General features: G+C 38.7%; 3 protein-coding genes across 3 annotated transcripts; 1 reads left to right on the forward strand and 2 right to left on the reverse strand.

The window, feature by feature from the left end:
- Positions 1-5,710: 5,710 nt before the first annotated feature.
- Positions 5,711-7,859, reverse strand: LOC109167347. Its single transcript, XM_019316368.1, has 3 exons — positions 7,616-7,859; positions 6,485-7,482; positions 5,711-6,349 (listed from the first exon to the last, which is right to left on the reverse strand). The coding sequence occupies exons 1-3, from the start codon at positions 7,857-7,859 to the stop codon at positions 5,711-5,713; spliced, it is 1,881 nt and encodes a 626-aa protein (XP_019171913.1).
- A 210-nt stretch (positions 7,860-8,069) lies between these two features.
- LOC109167348 lies at positions 8,070-8,855 on the reverse strand. Its single transcript, XM_019316369.1, has one exon. It carries the CDS (start codon positions 8,853-8,855, stop codon positions 8,070-8,072), a length of 786 nt encoding a protein of 261 aa, XP_019171914.1.
- A 2,810-nt stretch (positions 8,856-11,665) lies between these two features.
- Positions 11,666-12,219, forward strand: LOC109167351. The gene is made up of 2 exons (XM_019316370.1): positions 11,666-11,818; positions 11,899-12,219. Exons 1-2 carry the CDS (start codon positions 11,681-11,683, stop codon positions 12,217-12,219), a joined length of 459 nt encoding a protein of 152 aa, XP_019171915.1. The 5' UTR covers positions 11,666-11,680.
- The last annotated feature ends 2,611 nt before the right edge of the window (positions 12,220-14,830 follow it).

Consider the following 14,830-nt stretch of genomic DNA (forward strand, 5'->3'; position numbering starts at 1 on the left):
GGGAGTAATAGAATCTTGTTTAAAGATCATGAAGTGATTAGTGATCTAAATTCCAAAAGAAAGAGGAAGCCGAGAGGTATCCCAGCTAGAAAAAGACCAGTTGCAGAAATTCTTGGTCTACCCTCTCAATCCCATGAAAACCCTACATCAAGCCAAAATCCAAACACAAGCCATAACCCTACCTCAAGCCTTAACCCTACCACAAGCCAAAATCCTATCACATGTCTTAACCCAAATGCAAGCCAAAGTCTCTTAAATCCTTTTTCCCAAATTGCCGAATTGGAAACAATGTTGAATGAGGAGATTCATCAAGTTGAAGGTTTAGACTTTGTATTAGTGAATGAATACCGTAGAGTCCTAAATTGGAGAAAATGGAGACTTGGTCCTTATGATGAGTTGATGACTAAGGGACCAAGTATGCATGAAGAAGATTTGTTTTCATTAAATTGGATTGGCAATTTTGATGTTTGCCATGCAACCTTGCTGTCTACGGTGAATGGAGCATTTGTGAATAAATTGAAAGCCAAATTGGCCGAAGCTACTGTTGACTGCACTGTTCAAGGTGATTTGCCTACTGAAGAAAATTTTTTAGTTGATATGGCCGAATTTGTGACAAGGGATGTTGAAGAAAATGTCACGTATGGTGTACATTTGATGGATAGTGGCTTATATGATGTGAGTGTGTTAAATCTCACTGAAATAAGTCAAGACCAAAATGCCATGCAAGCTAGTCAACATACGGAGGAAATTCAATCTATTAATGCAGAAAGTGCACATGGTGACACTCACGTGCTACACACTCCGGAAAGGGAAGGAAATCTAGTGGAAAATCAAGCTCAATCTCACATGCTTGAAGCCAATTTTGCTCAAGAAGGAGCAAGGTGTTTTCCCTCATCCCGAGAAGAACAAGAACTTGATAGCACACCTACAAATGAGAAATTAAAAAATCTGGAGAATGTTGTCTTAAGCCTTGTTGACCGAATGGAGAGCATGTTTCAAGGGATCTACACTCATGTGGATCAAGTTGTCAATATTCAAGGTGGAAAATTCGAAGCATTTTTTGATGAAAATCGGAGAAGTCAACAACATTTGATTGATACCCACCAAGCACTTGAAAGACAAGTTGGAAGTTTGAATAACAATGTCAAAGGGCAACTCAATGAGTTCTATATCCAACTTTCCCAAATCCTCAAGAATTCTGGAAAGGCAAATGAAGCAATTGCCGTGAGCCAAAGCCAAGGTATTCTCAATGTTGTTCATCAACATGAAAAGCAGATTAGTGATGTCCACACGGATCTCATCTCAGTTAACACCAAAGTGGGCTGTCTTCGGGGTTCTTATGAGAATATTTCCGAATCCATTTCATCTCTTCGTGAATCGGTTCATACACTTCTTGATTACGCCAAAAAGGGGGAAGAGAGATTCAGTCATTTGGAGAGCATGATTGAGATGATGATGACTGCCATGGCTAGCAGAAATGTTGGCACAAGCAGTAGTAGAGGTGGAGGAGGCAGATCTGCGGAAGAAATGCACCAAGAAGAGGAGGATTAGAGTATTGGTTCGGTGGTGGTGAAGCTGGCAGTCCAGGAGGATCAAGCAGTGCAAATACCACTAACCGTTCTTTTCGTGATATTGTTTGTGCAGGAGGAAACATTGAGCAAATAAATTGGTACAACCGTGCAGCTCTTTATTTGGAATCCACACCGAGAGATGGTAGAGTTGAAATGCCAAAGTTGGTGACTTTGAATGATCTACCAAAAGGAATGAAGAAAAGTGGTCCTAGTGATCAAAACATGTGGGTTTCAAGTGAAAATTTCAGAAGAATTCAAAGCTATGCTAGAGCCTTGATGATTATGGTTCTAAGGGACTACATCAAAGTCAATGATGCCGAGCTACAAGATGGAAAAAGTCTAGAAGAGTGCATCATATGGTATGAGGAAGGTATACTGCCCGGGAGCAACATCACTGAAGCTTTCAACTACTATTCAGTTGGGCAGGTATGCAACAACTTTGCCATTAGTGACAATTTCGTTGATGTTCAGAACCATATTAACAATGTGCTCAAGGAAAAGAGAAACAAAGTGATTAGATGATTTGTATGATTGGTACAATTTTTTGTGGTCCACGGGTACATGAACCCATGAAACAATTTGGAATGATTTGAATTATCTGTTTATGATGCTATTAAGTTGTTTCTTAATTTTATTATTTGTCTTGAAAGGTAATATTTTTAGCTTAGAGTGTATCAAATCGCATGAATTGGAAAAATGCAAAAATTCATTATCATTAAAATTCCAAAAATGCGAAATAGGAATATAGTGGCTAAAAATACCTTTCCTAGAGTCAAAATCATTTGTTAAACTCATCTTGGCTATGTCAATGAAAATAAAATCTTTTGAAAAATAATTGTTTTAAAAGACAAGCCAAATGACTGAGTATAGGTTTTGGCGTCATCAAAAAGGGGGAAAATTGATAGGAATATTTTTGTAAGTTTTGATGAGCCAAATGTATCTTTAGATCCCCTTAGTTTTTAAGTCTTTAGTACAAACATCATAAATCAGAATATTGAAATCAGAAGGAATCTACCATAGGAAGAACAAAATTAATTTGAGAAATTAATTTTGGTCCTACGAGTATTCATCCGTGAAAGAAGCATAAAGTAATGGCGTTGCAAAGAATGATTGGATGAGCCTAACGGTGAAATGGTAGAGGTCCTTACTCTAAACGATCACACCTGAGATTGATTCCCCCCAAGGACCTATGTTTTTTATAAGGCAGATTTTAAAAGAGCACGATGTGTTCAAAAGAGCAGCACAATGTGTCCGAAGGAGCACGATGCTTACTAAAGGAGCACAATGTGACCAAATCTGAAAGGAGCACAATGTGACCAAATCTGAAAGGAGCACAATGCCACCTAAGAAGCACAATGCTGTCAGAAGAGCACAATGCTACCTAAGAAGCACAATGCTGTCAGAAGAGCACAATGTCACCTAAGAAGCACAATGTTGTCTAAGAAGCACAATGTTGTCAGAAGAGCACAATGTATCGAAAGAAGCACAATGTTCAAAGTCAAGGAGCACGATGTTCAAGTCAAAGGAGCACAATGTGGCAAAAGAGCAAGATGATCAGAAATTGGATAAATTCGAAGGAATTTACTCCAAGTCCACCCACATGCCACAAGACTCCAAAATTGCCTGAAAGACATTTGATCAGAACGGAAAAATATTTATGAAGGCATGAATATAAAAACTTATCCTAGAAATAAATTCTATCAGATGAATTTATTTCAAAGATTCGTTGGATATTCAAATTGACAATTAAAGTAATATTTTTAGAAACAACTAGAAAATCAAAGTTGTGCTAAAGAATTACTTTGTCAGGCAAGTTGACAATCAAATCAAAATTGAAGACCTACTATTGTCAACAATATCAGGCTATGAAGATTCAAATTTCAAATATCAAATTATCCCACTCCAACGGATATATTTGATTGACTATAAAAAGCCATGAAGACTTGAAGACAAAGTGTGTGGGGAGCAGAGGTGAACGAGATAGAAGTGCAATACAAGTGCAAAATTCAAAAGTGCTAGTGCTCAAAATATTCTAAGAGACTTAGTCTGAATAGTCTCAAATCTAGTTGGAGAGAGAAATACAAATCCTTGTATTTGTAAATTGTAGAAAGAGTATAGCTGTGTGCAAAATACTCTAGTGAGTGTAGCTGTGTGCAAAACACTCGTAGTTGCTAAGTGTAGCTGTGTGCAAGACACTTAGTTGGCGTTGAGTATAGCTGTGTGCGAAATACTCGGAGTTGAGTGTAGCTGTGTGCGAGACACTCGGAGCAGGGTGTAGCTGTGTGCAAGACATCCGGAAGAAGTGCCTGTGTAGCACTTGTTCACTATTGTAACTGTGTGTGGAAAATAGTGAATTTCTCCTAGACGTGAAAGGAGAAAAGTGGACTAGGAAGATTACGCCACTTCCGAACCACTATAAATTGTCTCTCTCATTTACATACCGCACTTACATTATTTGCTATATCTATCTATCTCATCCGACTAACCCGTTTACTATCCACAGTTAATCTTAATCATCCGGGTTTAGTGTGTTCTCACGTATGCATGTGACTCAAACTTCTCGAGCTTAAATACTAATTTATTCTAAGCAAGTTTGACGTGCTGCATGTAACATTCGTCACACGGACGACGTGACACGATATTTATTTACAATCTTGAATATTGTTATTATATATTGAGTGCACCATCTCCTTTATATATTCAAGATATCTCTGTCACTTTACATATCATTTGTACCTATCTTACTTATACTTGCACACTTAATTTACTAGTTGGGCATAACTCTTTACTATTATTCCGCTGTGCAGTACAAACTTGCTCTATTTACTTGTTACTTAGAGTTGAAGTTACCGAAGAGTTATTTAATTTGAAAAAGCTTGAAAGTCTATTCACCCCCCCCTCTAGACTTTCACCACCCTATCGGGACCAACACGTTGCTTAATCTCGTCCGGCAGGATGTTGTTCAGATGCTCCCATTTCCAGCCACGATGATCTTCCCTATAATCTCTTACATTCGCATAAAGGTCTGGGAGGGCGAGCGGTGTGCCCAGATAATCATATAAAGGAGTTGGCATAATCCATTTGTCCATCCAAAATTTGGTTGATCTCCCATTTCTAACAATTTGTCTCGATCCTTCCTTAACAAAGTCCGCAGCCGCAAGGATGCCACGCTACACGTTCGATGTTTTGCGTCTGCCAGGATGATGACTCGAAATGTCGCCTGATACGCCGTACTTTGTGTTAAGTGTCCGTGCCCACAAACTTTCAGCTTCTGTCTTGAGGCGCCAACCAAGTTTTGACATATAGGCCAAGTTCAACTCAGTGAGCCGCTTAACTCCTAGGCCACCAGCATCCTTTGCCGTCATCACTAGTTCCCAGTTCACTAGGCTCATCTTGCGCGCCGTGCTACTTCCACCCCAGATGAAGCTTCTCGTCCTCTTTTCAATTTCCATACAAACACTCTTGGGCAATGCAGTAGTTTGCATAGTGTAGACTGGGACATCGTTGAGAACAGATTTGGCTAGCACCACCCGTCCTGCTAAAGATAACGTCTTCGCTTTCCATCCTTCAAGACGGCTTGAGATCCTTTCAAGGAGGCCCGCGAAGGTGGCACAGGTGATCCTACCGTGAAACGACGACACACCCAAATATTTTCCCAGATCGGTCGTATGGGCAATATTTAACTGATTGGAAATTTCATCCGCCAGCCCTGATTCCGTATTCTTCGAGAAAAAGACTTGGGATTTGTTCAGACTTATCTTCTGGCCCGAGGCCCCGTAGAAACGGTCCAGACAATCCTTGACCACCTCGACCTGCTCACTCGTAGCCTCCGTGAAAAGAACCATGTCATCTGCAAAACAAAGATGTGTTAGTGTTGGTCCATTAGAAACAAGTTTGATACCTTTCCATTTTTGCCTGTTGGCCTCAGTAACAATCAGTTGGCTCAATCTCTCCATGCATAAAATGAAAATTACTGGTGACATGGCATCACCCCGTCTAATGCCTCGGCTCGGATAGAAAGGTTCCAAACGCTCCCCATTCCAGATAATTGAAAGGCGGGGAGTTCGGATGCAAGTCATCATGAGGTCCTTTAAAGGTGAAGTGAAGCTCGCCCATTCTAGGGTATCCTGAATGAAACTTCACGATAGACGGTCATATGCTTTCTCTAGGTCAAGTTTGATTGCCATATACCCCTTCGCTCCCTGCTTTTCACGGATTGTGTGCATAACTTCCTGAAAGATTAGGACATTATCCGAAATTTGACGTCCAGGTACAAACGAGCTTTGGAAAGGGCCTACTATCTTTGGAAGGATTCTCTTCAGGCGATTGGTGATGGTCTTCGTGACGATTTTGTAGATCACATTACACAAACTGATGGGCCTAAATTGCTTTATACTTTCCAGGTCCTTGACTTTTGGGATCAGGGCAATGAGGGTTTCATTTAGGCCTTCCGGAAGGGTGCCGGTCGCGAATGCCTCTTTTACCAAGAGAAAAACGTCGTCCCCTACTACGTCCCACATATGCTGGTAGAAACCTGCTTGTAGGCCATCGGGGCCTGGGGCTTTGAAAGGTTTCATATCCTTAAGAGCTAGATGGACCTCCTCTTTTAAGACCGCCCTGTTAAAACAAATCCAATCCGACCTGCGTAGGCGGGGGAATTGAGCTCCCAGATTAGTAACATTACCCTCGCTCGGCTCAATTGAGAAGAGATTGATGTAGAACTCTTGGATATGGTCCCGAAGATCCTTCTCCTCCGTAAGCCACACGCCATAGTCATTCTTAAGCCCATGGACAGAATTTCTAGATCTGCGAATCGTTGCCGCTGCATGATAGAAAGCCGTGTTCCTGTCCCCGAAGGTAATCCACTCTTCCCTAGATTTTTGAAACCAGATTAACTCCTCCTAGTGGAGGACGGTCTCGAGCTCCTCCCTGAGTTTGAGATCGAGCTTAGCAAGGCCTTTGTGGTAGGCCCCTGCCAACACCTTTTGAATACCACTGATTCTGGACATCAACACCCTTTTATGTTTGAACACGTTTCTAAAAGACTCCATATTCCAGGTGGCTAGCTCGCTGGCCACTCGCCGGGTATTCTCCAGGACCCCTCTGTCTGAGTTCCAGGCGCGTTCAACTACTTCGTTTACGCCCGTGTGAGTAAGCCAGGCTGCCTGAAAGACGAAGGGTGCACGGGGGACCTTTTGTCTTTCCCCATCAACATGCAAAAATAAAGGAGCATGATCAGAAGCAATGCGAGCTAGGTGAGTAACCTTTGCACCTGGGAACCTTGTACGCCATTCTGTATTACAAAGGGCCCGATCCAGCCGTGCTCCTTTGATGGACTCTGCATTACCGTTCTTTACCCACGTAAGCTTGGCCCCTGTGAACCCCAGGTCAATGAGCCCTTCATCCTGGATCCAGGTTCCGAAATCCGCACTTCTGTAAGATGAGAACGAGCTATAGTTGCTCGTCTCATCTTTGTTGAGGACTGTGTTAAAGTCCCCCGCTGCGAGCCAAGGTCCCGAAAAACCACGTTCTACTTGACGCAAATCATTCCAAAGCCTCCGGCGCAGATGGTGTGCCAGACTTCCATAAACCGATGCGAGGTACCATGGCGTTTGGCCTAGCATGCATACCTGCATTAAAACATATTGAGGGTGAGTTCGAAGAACTGAGATTTGCATCGGATCTTTCCAGAAAACCCAGATACCACTACTGAAGTCGACTGCTTCCACTCTAATCCAGTTCGAGAAGCCAATTTTTGTGCAAATATCATTCGCTTGGCCACCCGAGACTTTAGGTTCAAAAAGGCTCACGATGCCTGGTTTATACGAATTAATGAGGTGCTTAAGGACGCGTAGGAACGGCTTGCCACCCGCGCCCTGGCAATTCCAAAACATGCACGATATCATGAAAACTAAAAAGGGAAAGGGAAGAAAACCAAAGCCAAACAAGCAAAATCAAGCAACACAAAACACCAAAAACCAAAAACCAAAAACCAAAAACCAAAACCAAAATCGGGGTGGCTCAAAGTTGGGCTACCCCGTTACCTCCTGTCTCGTGCTGCGCCGGGACCCCATCGAGGTCCATGACAATATCTCCCTCGTCGTCAAATTGCTCCGGTGGATCACCGTGATGCTCCATATGATGGTGCCAAACTGGTGATGGGGCGGCACCACCAGTGTCACCAACATACACCCGCGTGGACCTTATTACCAAATCGCCTTGCGCCCCTCGCACCACGTCATGTTCATCCTCTTCCGCCGCCTTCCTTGATCTACCCCCAGATTGCATTCGTGGTCTTGGAGCGTCCACCCCTGCATTTGATCCCTACGCCATAAAGGGTTCATTCTGAATCTGTTTTTCCCTAGCAATGACATTTGGCCTCCGTGTTCGCGCTCCCCCTACTACCGGAGTAACTGACTGCCTGGCTATATCTCTGCCTTCTTCACCAATATGTTCCTCACTCACATCTTCAAAAGCCTTCTTACCCGTATCTAAAACCTATACAGCTTTATTGTCCACGTCATTATCCTCTGCCAGAAGTGCGAATTTCGATGCCTGAGCCACCATCTCATTACGATTTGCACTGCGCTCCTTCTGTCCAGCCGTAAGTTTATTAATATTGTCGGGCTTCCTCGAGGCTGGTCGCCCCCTCCTTGTCGGTGCAAGCATCCAAGATCCAAAAGGGACCTTAGGGTCCAGAGCTTCGGGTTTTACGGTAGGGTCCTGCCGCACGATCTTCGACGGGCCACCGGAATTCTCCGCCTCCACATTTCCGGCCATGTCGCCGTCAGCCGCTGGCGATGAACGCTTCCAATCCAGGCATGCTTCCTTCTCATGCCCATATAAGCCACATGCAAAACACACCATGTGCATGCCTTCATAAGCTACGTACCTGACTTTCCCCGCATATGTGAATTTAGAGACCAACGGCTTTCTCATGTCCAGCTCAACGCAGAAACGGGCGAACATGCCGCGAGACACTTGGCTCGTCGCCTGATCAACACCAACTATCCGGCCGATGCGATTGCCTAATTTCCTGAGAAAAATAGAGTTATAATATTCCGCAGGTAGGCTAGGAACTCTTACCCAGGCCAGAATCTTCTCCGTGGCATCATTGTAGGGATCGAAGTCCGGCTCCCAGGGCTTCATGATCAGGTAGTGATCTAAAACCATCCAAGGGCCTTCGTACATTGCGAACTCGAGGTCGTCGATCGAACTGAATCTCACCAGGAAGTATTCGTTGGCTATGGCGATTAGCTCCAGGTTGCCTTTCGGTTTCCACATAGATGTGAGTCGCCGGAGGAGGTACGCATACCCTACCCGACGACCAACACCTTAACAATCAGAGCCGAGCGCCAGGGTGCCCGGATCGCTTCCACTTCCTTCTTGGTTAGCCTGATCGTGGGGCAGAGGGGGTCGTCATTCCCCTCTGCTTCAATGTCATCGCAGTCAGTTTCTTGGTCAGAGGTGTCGTGATGCGCATCCAGGCTCTCACTGCACCGTCCGACCACACTTTCCGCGTACGTCCTCCACGGCGCAACTACCACCTGGATCGACTCCGGAGCTAACGCAGGTGGCGTCGTCGACGTCCCAGTCTGATCCAACGGCGCAGGCCAGGCAGCCGCTTCCTCCATCGCATCATCCGGTGTCTCCTGCACTATCTCCACTTCGCCCATGCTCTGTTCTCCACCGTTATCGCTTACCGTAGGCACTAGTTGCACGATCTCAGCCCTTTTGGGCTTCTTCGTGCTTCGGACCAAGAGATCCAGATCTTCGGATGATCGCTTGGAAGACAAGTTTTCCGTTCTCTCCATCGCATGCAATAATTAATTTATGATATTTATCAAATTGTATCTTTTTTAGAATATAAAATTTTTGCATGTTTAGGGGTTAAAAAATATTTTAAAATTATTTTTATTTTTAAATTTTTTTCCAACAACCTAAACACTCCCTTAGTCTTTAATCAAAAACTGATCAAAGAAAAGTCATTTCATAAAAAAATTAAAACTAATTAAAGTAAATCTAATTATGCTATATTTATTTGTAATTATATATTAATTTCATTTTGAAATCTTTGGTTCACATATTTGAATTATTTATATTTTCTTTAATTATTGTCATTATAAACATAAATGATATTGCAATAATTAATTTATGATATTTATCAAATTGTATTTTTTTTAAATATAAAATTTTCTCATGTTTAGGGATTAAAAAATATTTTAAAATTATTTTTTATTAGTAAGTATTTTTATTTTTAAAATATTTTCCAGCAACCTAAACACTCCCGTAATCTCTAATTAAAAACTGATAAAGAAAAGTCATTTCATTAAGAAAATTAAAACTAATTAAAGTAAATCCAATCATGCTATATTTATTTGTAACTATATATTAATTTTATTTTGAAATCATTGGTTCACATATTTGAATTATTTACTTTTCTTTAATTATTATAAATAGAAATTATGATATTTATCAAATTGTATTTTTTTTTTAAAATATAAGATTTACAGATGTTATGAAGGGTTAAAAAATATTTTTAAATTATTTTTATTAGTATGTATTTTTATTTTAAAATATTTTCCAGCAATCCAAACACTCCCTTAGTCTCCCATAAAAAACTGATAAAGAAAAGTCATTTCATTAATGAAATAAAACTAATTAAAGTAAATCTAATCATGCTATATTTATTTGTAAATGTATATTAATTTCATTTTGAAATCATTGGTTCACATATTTGAATTATTTAAAAATTTCATATAATTAAGTTGATTTATTTCAAATTGTATTTCATATATATTATAATTCTAAAAATATGAATAATAATAACTAAGAGAATTGTACTTAGAAATCAATAAAAAATATAAATTCTAAATTTTGTATTAATAAATTTAAACTCTAATCGGACGCATTTCCTTATATGTATATAGGAAAATTCTATAATATAATTTCATTAATTATAATTTATTTTGATAGATTTATAATTAAAAATTATGTTTAGAAATTTAAAAAGTAGCATTTAAATTTTGTATAATTATTATAGCGCATAAGTGTATGTATGTATATTTAAAAAATTATAAATATTCATGTTTTGTTAATTTTATAATTTCATTTATTTAATTATATTTTATATTTTATTAATTATAATTTAATGAAATTGTCACAAATATTTCTACGGAAGAAATCTTATATTTCTCAATTTCATTAATTATATTAATTATAATTACCAAATATTGTGACAATTACCATAATAATCTCATTAATTATATTAATTATAATGTTTGTTCTCTTCCAATATTTAAATACATTACCATACAATTACCATAATAATTACACAAAATAAGGAAAGAAAAATTATGATAAAATAATTACCTTTAATAAAAATTAGGAAATTATATTAAAAATTAATTTATATTAAAGGTAAGTATAATTTATTTTATTATACATTAATTATAAATAAATAAATAAATAAATAAATAAATAAATAAATAAATAAATAAATAAATATATATATATATATATATATATATATATGTATATAAATTACCATAATAATTACACCAAAAAGGTGACAATACATAATTATTAGACAATAATATTAATAATTAATTATTAAAGCAAGTATAATTAATTTTGTACTAATAATACTATACATTAAGAATATGTATATATATATATATATATATATATATATATATATATATATATATATATATATAGGGAAAATTGTAAAAAATGCCCCTCTATAATTGACCAATTATCAATGTTACTCCTGAATTATGAGGGTTGTAAATGTTGCCCCTCAATTATTAAAACGGTGCACTTATAACCCCTCCGGTAACGGATCTGTGAATTCCCGTTAGTCAATGGCGTTATATGAGGGTAAATATGTAATTGCATTATTTTTCCTTTTTTTCTTTTTATAATTTCCATTTCCCCTCTGCATTGAGACTGTCACCGATCGAAGAGCTCGCACCTGCTACGACCGGCCTCTAATCTCCGTTTCTATTCTCCGGCCACCGACAACCAGGTTTGTCCTTCTTCTTAGTTTCTTCTTCTCTTCTCCTTAACAACCCTAATTAATAGAACATGGGATTTTGCTTAAAGACATGTCTGGGGTAAGCCAAAGCTTTTCATGTTCATCAATGGAGGAGATACGTTGTCATTGTGGTCTTCTTGCACCAGTCAAAATGTCTTGGAGCTATGCGAATCCAGGAAAGAGATATCGAGCATGTCAACGATATGGTGTAAGTAATTGTGATTGAAAATGTTCATTTTAAAATAATTATGAATAAACCCTAAATTTAGTGTGTTGGGATAATTGCAGGGGCATGGAAGTTGTCGTTTTTTCCAGTGGTTAGATTTTGATGTGAATGAGCGAGTAGCACAATTGATCAGAGGACTACTTAAACGATTGGATAAGCATCAGATTGAATTCCAGAAACTTGAAATTGAGATGGAAAAGAAGGAGCTTGAGGTGCAGCAACTGAGAGTAAAGATTACTAGGCTGGAATTTTCTTTGAATAACCAAAGAGGGAGAAATATGCTTTTTTGGGGGGGATTAAGTGTAGGATTAATACTTCCCTTAATTTTGAAAGGGCTGTGGGAATCTGTTATTGCAGGTGATGGTATATTACAGTTGAAATAAATCCACTTTGTATTTTGTATGAAGTGATTGGTGTTTGCTACAAATTAGAGACTAGATCAAAATGAAACTGTAATAGGTGTCTAGGTGATTGTGTATATTATTTTGTATTTGAATGAAAAGTGAAGTGAAGTTGTTTATGGTGATTTTCATATTATGCTTTCTTGTTCATGTTGTTGTCTAATAATCTTGTTTAAAAAGCCTTGTTCTAAAGCACAATGTGCTGTCCAAAATCAAATAAGAGACAAAAGTGCAAAAGTCACAAAATACTGCCAAAAAGCAAATAGTAAAAAAAAACACAAAATTCTGCAAAAAGTCACAAAGGATCATAAGAAGCTGTGCATAATTCATCAAAAGCACAAAATGCATAAGTAGAGTTGATTCTGCCCAATTACAAAAGTACTCAATACTGCAAAAGTTTGGCAGAATTCATCTAAAGCACAAAAAAAAAAAAAACTGCCAAAGTTAAGCATTCATCTAATTTAATCACAAAAAACTGCCAAAGTTAGGCATAATTCACCAAAAGATGTGCATTCATCTACTTTCACCACAAAATACAAAACTACTTGGACACCTTTATCTAATTTAAGACTGCTTTTTGTTGTTATGCTAGGACACCTTTATCTTCTTCTTCTGTAGAGTTGACAAAGTAACAAATTCTTTTCCCCCCTTCCTAATGACATTGTCTGGTGTTGGAAGCTGTTCCATGTGTGACGAAATGAAATATGATACTTGAGGGCCAGGATTTCCAACATTCTGACTTGGTTGAGAATTCATCATGGCCTGCACATTTGTTGTAGATATAATTTAGCAAAAACTGTTTACAGTATAGTCATGTTCAATAATACATTTCATCTAGCAAAGACTGTTTACCATTTCATCTAGTACAGATGTTGGAACTTGAGTTTCAACAACAACATCATGTTCTTCCACTTCTTGCCCTGCTCCTATTGCTGCTTCTGCTTCTGCTTCTTCCTCACCTGCCTGCACAGTTTTATTTGCAAAAATCAGGTTTTACATGTTTATTTAATATCACTTTTAAACTAAATTTCCCCTTCTAACCTGCTGGTTTTTAACTTCACATCTTCTTTTGTTATGGCCTTTCCTTCCGCACACAGTACACCTTTTCAATTCACCAACTTTTCCCTTGTTTCCACTTTGATTTGCAGCTGATTCTTCCAGTCCTATTCTTCTTCTTTTTTTTGGCCTTCCTGGTTGTGCTTTATATTTGGGTGGCAATGGGGGTGGGAGACCTGTCTTGTGCCATAACTCTGAGGAAGTAACTGGTAGTATGGCTGGTTCATAAGATCTCAGATAAGACTCCACACTATAACACTTGTTAACATATTCTTCTGGAGTGCCTCCTTTCTTCCTAATGGCTGCAATGCTATGGCTGCAAGGGATTCCTGTGGACAGTAATTAATATTTTAGTATATATTCATTATGTCTAAATATAATTAGCAAAATAGAGAAAATGCATACCTGTGAGATCCCATCTTCTACAAGAGCATTGATATTGACCTAAATCCACTTTATATTTCCTTCCATAGCAATCTTCTACTTCATAGACATCATCCTTTGACCTATAGGCAGTGCAATCATTGGACTTGTCTTTGGCCTCTTCTACCAACTTCATTATCTTGGGACAGATATTCAAAGGATGTTTCTTCATGGTATCTCTATTTGTTTGCATCCTCACCATTAGATAGACCCTAATGTTTTCACACATTGTCAGAATTCCATTGTCCCTAAACTGTAAGATTGAACTATTCCATGATTCACACAGGTTGTTTAAGAGAATATCACAGCTTGGAAAAGAGCTAAAGAAAGCCCTGCAGTAATGGTGTGGTTCCCTAGCAGTAACCCAATCAGCTGCTTTGGGATTGAGCTTCCTCAACTCTTCCATTCTAGTCAAGTATTTAGGTACAGTAGTAGCTCTACAAACTGCCCACAATTTCTGCTTTAACAACTGCCCAGAGAATCCATCTTTAACAAAATTAGCATGCATATGTCTCACACAGAACCTATGTTCTACCCCTGACAGTTTTTCCTCCACAGCAGGCAACAAACCTTTTTGCTTGTCTGAGATGATGGTCCAAGCATTAGGCTTTTCTGAAATTTTCAAATCTTCGTCTAACAAGTCCAAAAACCATGCCCATGTCTCTTTAAGTTCTCCTTCTACAATGGCAAATGCAATTGGAAACATTGCATTATTTGCATCAACACCAACTGCAGTTAGTAATTGACCCCCCTTTTGGAACCCCTTTAAATGGCATCCATCCAACCCAATGAAAGGTCTACAACCAGCTAGAAATCCCTCTCTACATGCTGTATAACAAATATACAACCTCATAAACCTTGAACTACCATTGATTGTGTAATCCCCATCAACTTTCATTTTTGCACTTGTCCCTGGATTGCTTTTCTTCAACTCCTCACAGTAATCCCAAAGCTTTTCAAATTGATTGTGATCATCCCCATATATTTCCTTATGTGCCAACCTCTTGGCCCTCCATGATTGATGTTTACTTATGACAGAATTAAATTTCTTCTTCACTTTCTGTTGAAACTGAATTCTACTAAATGAATCATCAGCAGTTTTGAACTCATCTTG

The sequence above is a fragment of the Ipomoea nil genome, unplaced genomic scaffold (genome assembly GCF_001879475.1).
Source record: "Ipomoea nil cultivar Tokyo-kokei standard unplaced genomic scaffold, Asagao_1.1 scaffold3150, whole genome shotgun sequence".
Lineage (NCBI taxonomy): Eukaryota > Viridiplantae > Streptophyta > Magnoliopsida > Solanales > Convolvulaceae > Ipomoea > Ipomoea nil.